General features: G+C 42.4%; 1 protein-coding gene across 18 annotated transcripts in view; it reads right to left on the reverse strand.

The window, feature by feature from the left end:
• myo18ab (myosin XVIIIAb) overlaps window positions 1-15474 on the reverse strand; it is a 168488-nt gene that overhangs the window by 56407 nt on the left and 96607 nt on the right. For all 18 annotated transcript variants that reach the window (XM_039791360.1, XM_039791353.1, XM_039791346.1 and 15 more), the window contains 2 exons: window positions 9308-9436; window positions 416-559 (listed from right to left, as the gene is read on the reverse strand). In XM_039791360.1, coding sequence (XP_039647294.1) covers window positions 416-559; window positions 9308-9436 — 273 coding nt within the window. The remainder of the gene's footprint in view (window positions 1-415; window positions 560-9307; window positions 9437-15474) is intronic.

The raw sequence follows: 15474 nt of genomic DNA on the forward strand, positions 1-15474 counted from the left end.
AGCTCGATCTCTTAGGTCTAATTTGCACATGGCTTAAGACCCATGTTGATCAAGCCTTTTGAGTCCATAGCACCTGAACTATGGAATGCTCTGCCTCCACCCTTACGGTCTGCTGTTTCTTCGGATTCTTTTAAAAGTCAGATAAAGACCTACCAATTTAGGATGCCGTTTGGTTAACCTGTCTGCACTTTATGTATAATTGTCATTTTAATTGTGTATTGTGTGTTTGTCTTATGTATTGTGTTCTCTTATATGTTTTACATGCCATGTAAAGCACTTTTTGATTGAATCTGTGAAAAGCACTTTATAATTAATTTTACTAACTTACATAAAAGCAATAATGCTGACTTCTATAAGTCTATTTTAGTTGTGACTAAAGAAAACAACAACAATTTGTGTGTGTGTGTGTACTCACATCCTTGCCGCGGATCTGTTCCTCAGTGAGTTGCACCTCTATTAGAGGTCTGACAGTGGTGAAGAGCTTCCACCATGGCCAGCCTTTGACACCGCGATTCTTCTTTATGTTCTTCTGGATGCAGCGGATGGCCAGATCCTGGATCTGTCACACACCCATGCAACAATGTAAGGCAGAGGAAGAACACAAGACTGAACAGTTGGTGATGCAACAGCTGTAAAGAGTTTTTGTTGTTCTCAGGGTAGCATACTGCATTTACAACTGTAACCAAAATGGCGCTGGGAGGTCTCTCTATGTGCTGATGTGTCTATAGAACAATGTGGATGTAGTGTTCCATCAGTGGGATAATACACAAACTTTTATTTACCACTTTCCATAATTGTGGCAAGCCACAAAGTATTAATTCGGTCAATGAGAGAAAAACTTTTTTGAAAAGGCAGTGTGTGTCGGGGCAGTTTGTTTACATACATTTTTCAAAAGCCCTTACAGTAGTTGAGTGTCCAGTAAAATGAGAGCTTTTTCTTCAGGCTCCCTCTTCACCACGACAGTGTGCTGCTATGCCCACAAGATAATAAGACACTGAGCCAGTAACGTAGTGAAACCAACAGCAGTTTCTCATGCAACATCAAAATGATAATCAAATGGGTTCAGATGGTTGCACTGAGAAGGTTTTGTAACATTTTGAATATTTCTTCATGGGAAAATCTTTTTTTTCATAAGTCAAGTCATTGGGAGCATGTCTAAAGCATGTGCCTTGGCCTATCTCTTCTATCTGAGAGTGATTGTGATCACATGAGTTGTGATGACTTTTGGGCAGAAAGGCAGATTGTTGAAAACACTGTGATGACATGATTTGGTTGGACTTTTTATTTACACCCATTCGAGCAGCAAGAGGTCACCACTGATGCCAATTTAACGGTATTTTAAAGTATCTTGTACTTTTGTAAATTTTTCTGTTGATATACTGTGATGCGGGCCATGTTGACCGGATGTTACAATTTTCACTTGTGGATCTTCAAGCAAATATGAGGGAGGTGAATACAATTAAAATGATTGAGCTGACCAGGGGATCCTCCAAAATAAGACGTGGAGAAAATCTACTACTTCCATGAAAATCAAGATGGTTCTTTGATTGAGAATCTCCAACACAGCCGCCATTTATAGAATCAAACCAACACAACCTTTTCTCAACCACTTTCTTCGAGACAGGAGATGCCTAACAACATGAAGTTTGAAAGATTAGTTAGCACTCACCAGCCCCATCACACATGCCTAAAAATGATCAGACTGACGGCTCTATCTGAGACAGAGAGACGTGCTAACGTTTCAAGCACAAATGAAACCATCAATGTCACACTGGCAGCTTGTTGAGGAGGCGGAAGAGAAGAGAATTCTTCTCTAACTGCAGGTAATTTGAAGAGCCATTCATAATGCACAATTGGGACAAATTGCTCTCTACAGAAAAGGCTGGCATGACTGGGAGGTCCTGATACAGAAATGTTGCTCATCAGAGAAAAAACCCTCTCTCTCTTTTTTCTTATTTATTTTAGAAATGTTCTTGTAACTGGAAAAAGTTCTGACCAGTAACTGCTTTAAAAGCATGGAGGGCAGGGGAAAGATCTATGTGGCAGCAGTGTGGCAGGATGAAAGGAAAGATCAGCAGCCTTGAAGAGCAACATGAGAAACAATGACCTGGGCCATTTCACTCTAATCTTCATCTGAACACTTCACGTCCCATTCCCACACTCCCCCTGACTTGCAAAGGAAAACACTATTCTCTCAAGCTTCCACTCAGAAAAAAAGGCAACATTTCTTATTTAAGGTTGATTCAATTTTTCCTTTTTCATGTCCAAGATAACATAACAGTTGTTGCAGTAAATTATTAAAACTTGTTTCAAGTTATGATATTCAATCTACTTTTCAGCTGGAAGTAAGAAGAAGTCCGAGAAGTCTAACAGGTAGTCGAGGGTTGCCTTTGTAATAAAACTAGGGTTTTATTTCAGAATCAAATCCTGCCTTTCGTTCAAATCTAGAAAGAGGCTGGTTGCTGCATGTTGTACACATGCTCATGCTTTGTCTCAAAGTTTACATGCACTGGACACTGTATACCATGGATCTCTGAGGTTCTGGTTCTGGTCACTGGTTTTAAAGCCCTCACTCACCATTGTGAACTGTATGAACGTGTTGGATGGCCTTCTCTATCAACACCGAGACTTCAACACTGGCATATCTTCAGTTACAAGGCTATTTTAGGTCTACTTCCATCCTACCTTCTGACCTATATCAGTGTAAATAGTATCGGGACTTACAATCTTCGTTCCCAGGATCTTTTCCTGTCTGTTCCAAAGGTTAGAACTGCGCTGGGGGAAAAGGCGTTTAGGTTTGCTGCTCCCTCCACATGGAACGAGTTATAGAAATCCATGAAACTTAATGAGCTGCTCTCATTGGTCGCTTTTAAGAGGATGTTGATTGACTTGGAGGCAGCCACATGTGTGGCTGCATATGTTTTGCCTGATGTGTTTAGGATTGTGGTTGACTTTGAGGGATTTGCTGTTTCAGTTTTATGTTTTAAGTGTTTTTGTGTATTTTGTGTTTGTATGTACAGTATGTGTGGTTGTACTGCTGCCTGTCTTGGCCAGGACACTCTTGAAAAAGAGATTTTTAATCTCAATCAGTCTCTTCCTGGTTAAATAAAAGGTAAATAAAATAAAATAATTTTCGGCCTGAAAATATAGCCACACAGCGCTCCTCTTCCTCTCTGGTCTGGGTGTCCTCCCCCAGGCTAATAAAGACTTCATTACCTTCATTCTGATTCACCAATTTATGGTGGGAATACCTTTATTAATCATATGGGAAGGAAAACACAGATGACATTCAAAATATATAAAAAATGTTATCAAATATAAACCAGTAAGGGGGCTTTCACATCAGGGACCTTAGCCTGGATCACAAAAGTTGACCCCAAAGCAACGAGGACAAAATTAAATAGGCTACTTATATTTGTCTTAAATGTGCAGTGAAGGGAGGATACTGGCGTTAGTGTAGGCGGAGCATTTGGGCCCGGTAGCTAGGCACACACTACGCACTGTACTCAGCAGGTCGGTGAAAGATGAGAAAAGTCTCTCTGCATTTTCTGCAGCGTTAGTTTAGTTTGCGGTCACATTACTCGACCCTGTATTTGTGAATACAAATATCCCAAGTGAAAGTTCTGTCACAAAACTGTGTTGTTGCATATCATTGCACATTTTTAAGTGGGAATATGGAAATCCTGGCAATTTCTTAGTGGGTATACTGCGTATACCTGCGTATCACGTAGAATACACCACTGGCTCAAACTATGATGATGCGGTTTGTTTCATGTATCAATCGCTCCACACATAACGTTATGTTTTCTTCTGCTGTTACTTTAAGTCTCTTGAATGGAGCGAAAACTTCAGCGGACATTCAAGTCAAATGTAAGTCACGATTTGTTCGCCAAGTCTGTTTCCGTTGCACTTTTTTCGATTGCATTGTGCGCTTATCAATACACCAACCTTTCCACCTCAGCCAAACATACTGATGTTTTTGCAATATTAAAAAAAAATCTTTTAAAATTCCTCTTTCCACTAAGGTTTTTTTTATGCGCAAATTGAAAATATGCATTAAAACAGGTGGATGGAAACGCAGCGTCATGCTGTGTAAGCCCCGACTCTGCATGCCTGGCCTACTTACACTTACACTTAATGCAGCTGATTAGAACTCACTAGCAGAAGGTAAAAACCTTGCACTGTTTGCTCATCACTCATTAACACCTACATGAATAATATTAACATAAAGATTGGGCATGCTGTGGCAGAAGTAAACAGTGGTCACTTTAAGCGACAGAAGAATAAACTGTAATGACGTGTGCGTCTTCCGCTGTCCTCTACCTCTCCTTTACACCTGGCATGCACGCACGCACGACGCACGCACGCACGCACGCACGCACGCACGCACGCACGCACGCACACACACACAGCAGCCTCTGTCTGAGCCCACCTGTTCCCGGTGGGGGGGGGTTTCTGTCTTTAGGCAACTATTTAATTAGGCTCAGTGTTGGTTGGCTGGCAGTAGAATCCCCCATGCTCCTCCACTCTCAACTATTCCCCATGAATGTCAAAGAGACAGAGGGAGGAGAGACAGACTGCAGGGCTTCAAAGAAGCCAGCGGATCTCTTCTATTTGTCTATTCCCCCGTGGCGAGGCACAGTCTCTCTTTCTCCAGCTTCCCTTCCTTTCTCCCTTTACTCGTTCTCATTCTTCCTCTCACATATTTCCCGGAGTGCTTTGAACGCGGCTCCCCCTGACGGGGAGAGAGAACTTGGAAGGAATCGGGAGACGTTACCCGGAGCAGGAATAATACAGACGAGACGGGGGAACAAACTTATTGATTTTATGTTGAGGCAATATAAAGAGGGTCTGAGCAAATTTAAATCTACCTTTCTGAGTATATGGTTGTTTATCGAGGACAAAAAAAACTACAAGTTAGCACAAAACAAATGAAAGTTTGAATCCAAACGGGACAATGCAAAGGGACAGATTTGTGACACAGTTTGAGAGAAGATACAGATTTGCTACACGGTCAGTTTGAAATTCGCGATGACTTTTCTCACCCGCTGTCGAATAAATAAGATGGAGAACACTGGGAAGAGTTTGCAGATGCTGGTGACTGCTCCACTCTCACTTTGCTGGATTTAAAGTCGTAATTCTTAAGATTTTCATTAAATCAAACCCAATTTTTTATACTATGAATGGTCAGCATTTTACCGCATTATCCATTCTATATTTTACATTCTGTAATTACCTATCACCTCAGTGAGGAGATCAGGAATTGCAAATCCGTACAGCAAAATCCACTGAGCATTGAGAGGAAAATGACTGCAGCGAGGGATGCAGAGGTGCATTCAAAAAGCCACTAAAGTGTGAGTGTCTTCTTATCTTCCTGAGACTGAATCCCTACAAAATACACATTAGCAACTGGTTGCGGTCACAAGGAAAGGCACCCAATTCCAAACTTCATCAATTGCATGAGATTACTATTGACCCCGAGAAATGAGGCTCAAAGTGAGTCTTCTGGAGGACACAGAGAGAAGGGAAACCCAAATACCCTTGGAAAGTCATTTCAGTTGGCAGGCCGGAGCCCAGTGCAGAAGGAAAGAATAAACTGAAATGATAATAAAAGGAGAATGGGGATCCAAAGCTTAATCTCTACCAGTCACACACACACACACACACACACACACACACACACACACACACACACACACACACACACAAACTGTGCACCAAATGAACGGTGTGCTCACATGAAGAAACCTCCACAAGCAACATCACAACTTCTGTGAAGTAACGTACACACAAAGTCAACAGATCCCCACTGGCACCCTTCAGTCAGCACACAGCAGCAATGTATTCCACTTGTCAGGCTCACTCTGGTGGAAAAACACAGATGCAAAATCCTTTACAAGGGCAGGATGTGAAGCACCCAGAAAGCTTATTTGGCTACGATGTAATGTATTTCCATGGGTTCAAACACTTTCATTTCACTGTCTATTGTCCAATACGTCTGAAATGCCACGATGGTCTTTAGAGGACACATGAACACAGAATACAGCACTCGCCCACTACCGACATAGACTGTAACAATAATGGACCAAGCTTCCCTTAAAAGTGAAGCCAATGTGGAAGTGCCTTAAACCTGCATGGTATCTAACTTCCAGCAGGGGGCGACTCCAAAGGCTCCAAAAAGAAGACTGTTTCTATAGAAGTCTATAGGAAAATAAGCCTACTTCTCACTTGATTTATTACCTCAGTACACATTTTCATAATGAGTTTATGGTCTCAAGTCGTATTCAATACAGCACGATGTTCATTAAGTAAATGATGGTCCCATTTAGTATTGGAAAATAGGCAGGGGATGCTTTAGGGGGTGGCTAAATGCCGACCTGTCAATCATAGCAGAGGCTTAGCAATGCTAACAATGTGGACATTAAAATAGACCTCAACTTGATTTTGGTTGTTGTCCGTGTTTTCATCTTAAACTTTGACCCTCTCTCTGTGTGTCTCTGAGCTAGCTAGCTAGCGCTAGCGTAAGGATATAGATTAATGGCGGCAGTACCCGGAGGTCTGTGTTTACCCGCCGGTAAATCTCCACTAGATTACTCGCTTTCCCTCTTTTAGCTTAGTACAGCGCCACTGCAACAAAACTGGCTTGGCCGCGTCATCCTCCTCAGCTCCACCCAAAAATCGTCAGGTCTGGTTTCAGACAACCAAGATGGCGACGTCCACATTCTTGAAGGCTTCAAAACAGCCGTCCACACACCAATGGATGATGTCAGAGACCAGGGATCATAGCCTGGCAACTTTTCTTCCAGCTTTACCTTCAACAGAGCAGGCATTGATTGTGGGGGGGAAGCCAGTGTGGGATCTTGTCCTTGTCGCTGCACTAGTGACTTGGGTGTGGACATAATGACCAAAGAGAGCTGTGAAGCAGCAGGTAAAACTACTACAGTTCTCTTGATCCAAACATGGATTTGGAGAATCTCTACATTGAAAAACATGGCCTTCATTTACAGCACAAGTGTGCAGTTGCGCTTGCAAGCCCTAATTGTTGCCCATAATCGTAATACTCTGTCAAAATGCTGTCAATGTATTAATCTGAAAGGGCTTCTGAAAAACCGCAAACAAGACTGGAGTCTTTGGGATAATAAAGGTCCCATAAGTGATACATGGGTCATGCTCATTTTCAGGTTCATTCTTGTACTTTGGGGTTCTACTAGAACATGTTTACATGCTTTAATGATCAAAAACTGTCTGAACGCTCCCTTTTAGCGTGTGTCTCTTTAAGCACTGCTCCTGAAAAAGCCCAGTCTGCTTTTATTGGTCAGCATTTCCTGGTCTTCTGCATCTGCACTTTTGGAGTCTCTGCACCATCATTGCAGCCAGAGAATGACTGTTACAGCACTGTAGCAACACTTTCTACCTATATATTAGCCTAGAAATCTAGACGCATCCTAGCGACAGCAAATGTAATTTGCAGCCAGGGTCAGTCTAGCAACTCTCCGTTGGCTTGCGAGCTGGAAAAAAACAAATTCTGGTCATGTCAATCACATTGTGTATAGAGTCGGAGGGCGGGCTTAACATAAGGACGGCAGAGTTGCGACGGTTCCGTCTGAATTCCCTGCTACTTGAAAACAACGATACTTGAAGATGGCTGCTGCTGCTGGCAAACAGCGGTCTTTCGAATTGGCTTCAAAGACTCGGAGTTAAGCACTGAAGTCATTCTTAAAAAAGGAAGATACGTTCGGAGTTTTGCCGACCGGATACGGGAAAAGTTTAATCTATCAACTAGCGTTGCTCTGGTTGGCTATGAATGCAGAGGGAATTTGAAAGACAACCATTTATCCCGCCCCTCGGATTGAGCCCCGCCAATGGGGAGTTCCCAGACCCAACATCTTGATGTGGGTCTGGCTTGTCTATATATAGTTTACTTGCGACATCACAACCGCATGGAAGTCCTGACGGCTCGTTTAAAGGCACAGTTTCTGAAGTGCCTACAATAGATATGTTAATAAGAATGTATCAAAAAATGTGAAAAGGTCTCTGGTAGTGATGAACCTGCAGGGAATTATAATCTGAATCTTTACGGAGCTTTATAGATAGTTTCAGCTTATCTGTTTGGCCACGACTTTACAGTTCTGATTCCCTCTCAGGGCTGTAAAAAGACACGCTACACTACACGCTCAGCAGCAAAAAGACACCTCTCCTATTTGTAACAATGTTATTGCAAATAGTATTCATATAGTGCTTTGGCAATACTGGATATGAATATGGCCATGCCAATAAAGCAGGAAGGATAAGTGTAAGGTTGAGCAGTCATAAGACTGATAATGTGAGGAGGATGATATCCCACAGCTAAAAACCAATACTGAAGTGGTTGAAGAAGATACAAGGACAGTGGTAGAATCCCGGTGGAGAGGAGACTGACATCTGTCCATCCAATCAGGCCTCTTTTGCTTCAGCAGACTGACGGCTGACCACCAGGGAACTGTGATCTGAAGCATCAGTCGAGGGGGAGCCAGGCAAATGACAAGGAGTCACTCACCAGGAAACAGAACAAGCAGCTCAGTTCATCTCAGAGGGAATTATTTCGCCACTGCCAGCATTTTGCTCTCTGAAGAGTTCCCATGTATTTTCCTAAGTGCTTTCCCTAACAGCTAATTGAGAACAAATGCCACAGCAGCTCTGTCTTACATCTTAACACCAGAAAACACAAATAAATAACACGAGGCAAAGCTCTGGTATTTTGTTAACCATGTTAACTGCGTGGGGCCAGCAGATAAAACCACCTTTAAATTCTCCATGTATGAAGCTAGGGCCACAGATTACATACAAAGGACAGACAGAAAGTTACAAAATTGCCTTCAACCAGACACCCCTCCAATATATACCAGTATAAAGCTTGCGGTGTTTGTTTTTGTTGAGAATGGGTTTGTATTCTGTGACGTCTCACTTTTTTCTCTTTTCTTTTTTTTAATGGGCAATAATTATATCAATTATATAATATTGTTTATTGCCTTTATTGACATGTTGGAACCAAACATGCGGCCGCTGTGACAAGGACTGAGCCTCTGTACATTGGGCACACGCCTAACCAGGTGAACTAACCAGGCGCTCCCTGTCTCCCTGTATATCTGATGTTTCACCTATATTCATTACAGCTACCATCACCCAACAGGTGTTCCTGTTTGAAATGAGCTCTTTATCAAGTATGCCTAGTTTTAAACTGCAGTACAGATGAGGCTACAATGATGTACCATGATGGACTCTTCAGATGTGTTACAGTGAACCTAGCCACTATATGCAGCAGCCTTACCTTCCTCTTCTTGAAGGCCTGTCTGGACAGGTATCCCCTGCAGGCAGCCTGGAACAGAGAGATATTCCTCCTGGTCTGAACGTCTCGCTGCTCCTCCAGCCTGGACAGAGTCCCCGCTCTGAAGAACACCTGCGGGAGGAGAGAGAGAGAGAGGTAAGGCAAAGTCCCACAGTTCTTTACTTGGGAGAAATGCTAAGTTAAGTTCACACTAGCCTCACATTGCCAAACGTTCCTCCACAGCGCTGCGAAGGAAGGTCTGACTAGTCCACAAAGCATTCCGGATCATTTTTTTTAAACCAATCACTATCGCCTCGGACGGTGTGCCCAGTGCCGCTGCAGTGCACAATAGCCTCGGGAAGGAACTGAGATTGGACAGATAGTCTAGCTAGCTGTCTGGATTTACCCTGCAGAGATCTGAGGAGCAGTTAACCATAGTCCTCACAAATCCACCGGAGGTTAGAATTACAACACAAAGAAAGAGGAAGGTAACGGACATTCGGGCGAAAAGAGTGACATCCGGTGGAATTTCTGGCGGCACTGGAGCAATCACGGAAGTGGAACGTCGTGGATATAGACTAAGACACACATACTGCGGCCACATACAACTGCAAAAAAAAAATTTATTAGGGAAAATTTGTGTGTTTTAACTTCAAGACTTTAGACTTTGAACAGCAATGTTGAGCGAATGAGTGTACAACTTTTCTAGTGGGATGAAATCCACTTGAAATCCTGTAGGTTTGTGAGAATACTTTTAAGTTCCAGGTTGGCATGGTTAAATTTGAAGAAAACGTAATGTAGATGAAGCCAACAACAACAGTAAGAGAGTTTTGTAACCCTGTAAAAATCTTCACTGATCGAGCTGCAAACATACTGGACATTCTGCATGGATTGAACATAGTCCTCTTTGGCACACAGACAAAATCAGTATGGACCTCTGCCAAAATAACAGAGCGCTTATAAATGGAAACATGCCAACACTGCACTTATCAATTTCACAGAGAAGTCTATATCCAATAACTTTCATGTATACAACAGCTTCTGAATTCCATTACTTTATATCCTCCAAATATTTACCATGACCAACCAAGTCTTTCATTTCTCCTGCAAATCACTGACCTCCGACATGCAACTGGCATAGCACCCAGGTAGAACTGGACTCTAAAGCTAGGTAAGACTAAAGCTTGATTTATGGTTCTGTGGAGGCTCCACGCAGAGCTTTCGCCGTAGCCTACATAAGTGACCTGAAGTTTATACTTCTGCGTTGGTGTGTGCGTCGATCTACTGGCAGGGCCGGCGTGTGTGTGTGTGTGTGGTGCAGTGTGGCAGAGCGAGTAAGAGAGTGACGTGATTAGCTTCGGAGTGAGTAGCGACTGTAGAGTCATAGTGAGAGAAACAAAGTATCTCCCCTGTGCTTTCTGACCACGGTGGGAAATCTGTAGCAGGAAAAGTTAACCCTCTCCCTGATTTCATGTTGTTTATGGAGAAGGAGAACCAGGAAATCGGGGGAAATGCAACGCTACCACGCCACGGCCGAGCGACGTGACGTGTAGTTACATTTTTAAGAGGTGCAAGTCAGGCTAAGGCGTAGGGTCCGGCGTAGGTTTGTGTATCCACGTACCTACGTACGTAGCCACGGCATAGATTTTACACAGAGGCATAAATCAAGCTTAAGCGTGCGTCCTGTTGAAGGACTGTTATTAAATGTTTTGTTGTACTGCAAGTCAAAACTATGGAGGGCCTGACCTAGATCAGACTCCTTTATTATTGAGTATTTCACTTGAGTAAAGATACTGTGTCCGATCCAGTATTTATTTGTAATATATTCCTGTCCATTTTTTCCCCAACACACATGGGCCATTTGACCCAGGTTAATTGACGCTTGAAGCCTAAACTTAACGCGTCACACAGATTGAAGAAGTAGTCAACAGGGTGTGAATGTACCGATGCAGGAAGTCATTAAACTGCTGCTCTTTTGAAGTTGACGTGCATTCATGCTGAGAAATAAAACAGCGACGTCATGACAGGTTGCCCGGCCCGCAATGACGGACATTGACGCCACTGGTGGCTGGCTCACAGAGAAAACAAAGGGTGCGGGTGTTTTGACATTTCCGCTTGCCCCTCTGATGCTCTCAGCTCTGGGACTCATTACTAGACTACTTCTGAACCACACCACACTCTGGCCATGCTTTGTCTACTGCTGCCCAGTGTGACCAGCATTTTGGCTGACAGCACTGTAGAAGCCGAAGCAGGAAACACTCCGTAGTGTGTTATTTGAACTGGCAAAATGCGAAGGCTGAAGTGCACGAGCCTGAGTGTAGCGAGTAGGGGACCGCAGATTTGGAACGAGCCTGATGAAAACTTGAAATTGTTGCATTCTGTCTCCATCTTCAAGAAAACAATCCTTATAACATATGATTGCTGAATATCCTTTGAGTGTTATATATGTACTGGGGTCGTTTGTATTTTGTGGTATTTGGCTGTGTTGAGTCTATTGTGTATTGTGTTTTCAGTGTCTGTATATTTTCTGTTGTATGTTTATAGTTATCGGGCCCCCTCTGAAAAGCTTTTAGTAGCTTATTTGGGGTTGACTATTTCACGCGGCCCACATACGATCATCGTACCTTCTGAAATTGTGTTTTTATGATACAATGATGACGTAAGAGAATAATGTATTAAAACACTACTTCATGTTCTGACAGGGATGGGGAAGCACAGCAGCACATATTGAAGCAAAATCATTTGAATTTGATTAGTTCCATTATTTGTTTGGAGATGCCACGCAGATCATCTGTCAAATGGCGACCAATAAGTGTTAAGGGCTCAGCAGTGTTTATGTGTATGTCGAAGCATGACTTACATTTGAATCAACTGACAAACTGCAGACCTGTTCATGCTGGCAGGTCATTGTTCAATCTCGCTAAATATGCCACCTAAAAATGCTGCAATGTGCTGTGCTTATTATTATTTGTTCATTTCTTGCCTGTCCAGAGGACCTATCTCCGTGATTTTGCTGGCCTGATGATTATAGTCTTGTCCAGAAACATTCCTGTGTCTTTCATCTCCTTTGCTGATGATTTGGGCAGCAGTAGTGCTTCTTCTTGAATGCCAATAAGTGCACAATTTCACTTTTGGCTGTAAAAAGCCATGGCGGCCTGACACTAGGCCCCTGTAAAAGCCAATCATAATGCCTCTAACTCCGTCTAGATCATTTGTGTATCTGGGGACAGACATTGCTCTGTTCCTCCGCCCTGAATTAGCTGGCAGCTCTTTGTGAAAGTAGATTCATTAAGCAGAATCTGAGTGACGCTTTGTCCTTCAGAGGATGTGACTGTTTCTAACTCTGTAATTTTCAAAATGGCTGAGCAGAGGAGAGTGTATAGTCTGGAGTATGGCCAGAAATTAACATTGACTACGTTTACAAGCTGTCAATTTTCGGGTTATGGTCGGGTTAAGGTCACTATTCGGGTTTCTGAAACATTCGGAATAACCCGTTTACATGCGTGAGCAGAGAGAGTTACTCCTGTATACGTGGCATTTGTAATCAAATGGCGATATCCCGACGTAAACGGCGACGCACGGTTAGCGTCTGGACGTAGCCTACGGACAACCTTAAGACCCAATAACTTTTGGGTCACCTTCTTATAAATCTCACTATCTCGGTACTTTCTGCGCTCAACAAAAGACATTATATTCATGGTTTTCACCACACTAATGAAGAAATTGGTTTCCTCCTCGGCTCAAAAGTGTTGTCTGTGCTGCGTCTCGCGACATGTTTACCTCTACTTCTTGTTTACTCCGGTATACTGCGCGCAGGTTTTCTGCATTGATATAACTATATTATTATAGTATATAATTATTATTATAACTATGTTTTCTGCCGCATACAAGAAGTTCCTCTACCTAAAAGACCAAGATTCCTTTGCGACAGAAATAACATGCGAGAACACAAATCAATGTTCCTTTTGATGGGGATATGCCGATACGCGTTTACATGACCAAAATTTCGGGTTAGAAAAGGAGTAACCCAGGTAGCATATTCGGGTTTTTAAAAACCGGAATATGAGCATATTCGGGTTTTGCCGGTGTTTACATGGCCGTGCGCGACCGGGTTATTGCTAATATTCCGGTTTTGAACGGGTTATTGGCTGCATGTAAACGTAGTCATTGTTGTTTAGATGGCATACGGACCTTGTGATTTAACCACTATACAATGTTGAACTGTGTATGAAATACAAAAACGTAGCAATTTAATATTTTTTCTTTATTAAAATTTGCTTTTCTTCTCAAGCAGTTTCTTGTATTTATACATGAGAAGAACATCAGGTTCTTCTTTGTTCATTTATTTTTAAAAATGCATTTAGCAGAGAAATGTTCTAAAGTAAGTTATCCAAAAAATAAATTGTCAGAACGGAACTACAGTATGGTAGAGGCTCTAGTGGCTTAACATTTTAAACGTAACCTAGGCCTAGATAGGAGTACATTATGGATGGTGGAGAACAGGTGAGTGCTGTGGGCAGATTATGTTAAACTAGCCTTGGAGGAGACACATCTGGTTAACATGAACTGCTGTGCTCCTCGGAGACCCATTTGTCAGTGTAGGGATGGTGTATTGATATCGGGCAGAGCGCCACTGACAAGTTGGCAGTGAACCACAGGGCCAGTTTGGCAGTGAGAGGGGCTCATCTGCCAGCCACCTGCACAGTCCACACTAGGGATGTAACGGTATGAAAATGTAACCTCACGGTTATGGTGACCAAAATGATCACGGTTTTCGGTATTACCGTGGTATTTTTAAAAGTGTGTTCAATATGTTCAGAAAGCACTGATAGGCCTACACAAGCTCAAATAATTTCAAAAAGTGTAAAAGGATAACTATGTTCAATCAACTGTCCTTCGGCATTCTTATAATAACCAAAATATGCCCATGCTTAAGACTGAGTCCTCTTAGAGGGCTGATAAATGTCCTGAGCGCTGTCGTCTCCTCCTTCCACCATGATTCCTACTTCAAGAAACGCACGTTGTAGGCTACGCAGTGCGCCTGCGCGGCAACTTCAAGAGACTAGGATGATGCTGGGAAGGATTAAACACACGGTTTTTTGGTGGTAATCCACCAAAATAATAATGATATAAAAAAAAAAAAAAACGTATTGTCAACATTTTTATCGTGGTTTAGCGTTACACCGGTAATCGTTACATCCCTAGTCCACACTTTGTGTGTCATGGGTAGGGTTGGTTACCGAATGTGATACCTTTCAGGGTAATGACCGAATTACGTCGGTACTACCGAGTAGTGATTTGCGTTACATCGATCTAAATTTCGATACCTGAGAGCGTGTAAGTGCGAGCTTCTCTCTCCACTGCATGTTTCACAGGGAGCTACAGTCTGCAGTTTGTTTTTGAGTCACTTTCAGACACGCCAATTCCTATTAATCGGTTAAATGTGAAAGGTACCCAATAGTCATAGGTGATGATATTCATTCCAACGTCAAAATGAAGGTATACATATACTGAGTCTGACTTAATGTCCCGCCCACAACACTATCCGGCTATCTTTTAACATGTATCATGTTGAAAGTTTCTCATTTATTAAATAATTGCTTAAAGCATTTAAACAAAGTTTTGTGTTGGAATTTGTAACATTCCAAAATCTTAATTTTGACTTCAAGATTTTCATTTTCACTGTAAATGCATATTGGTTCCAAATATGGGTTATGGGTTTCATTAACTACTAATAACTGGTATGTGTATCGGCCTTGAAAAACCAGTATCGGTCGATATACAGTATGTATCTATCGCCCAGCCCGACTTGGCAGGTACCTGTTGTAGCAGAAGATATGACTGATTCAGAGTAATGTGATGCGCCACTGTAATAATCATATGGTATTCTCCACTTTGATGCAGCTCATTTATTCATTATTCAAAATGATTCCCACACTGCAGTATAATTAGATAGATAAAGTGGCCCAGTGTGTGGGTTTGGTTTTGCTTTCCACATGGGTTGGTTGGACCTGTGTGTGTCTCGTCTGCCAGTACAAAACATGTGAAACAAGAGGCATTAGTAATATTAGTAATATGAACACCACAGAACAAAAAAGTTTGGATTTGAAACTTTTTCTGGACTTTGGAAAAAGTAGAGACTGACAGGCACCAACACTAAGGCAAGGTTA

Source organism: Perca fluviatilis, chromosome 2 (genome assembly GCF_010015445.1).
Source record: "Perca fluviatilis chromosome 2, GENO_Pfluv_1.0, whole genome shotgun sequence".
NCBI classification, from domain to species: Eukaryota; Metazoa; Chordata; class Actinopteri; order Perciformes; family Percidae; genus Perca; species Perca fluviatilis.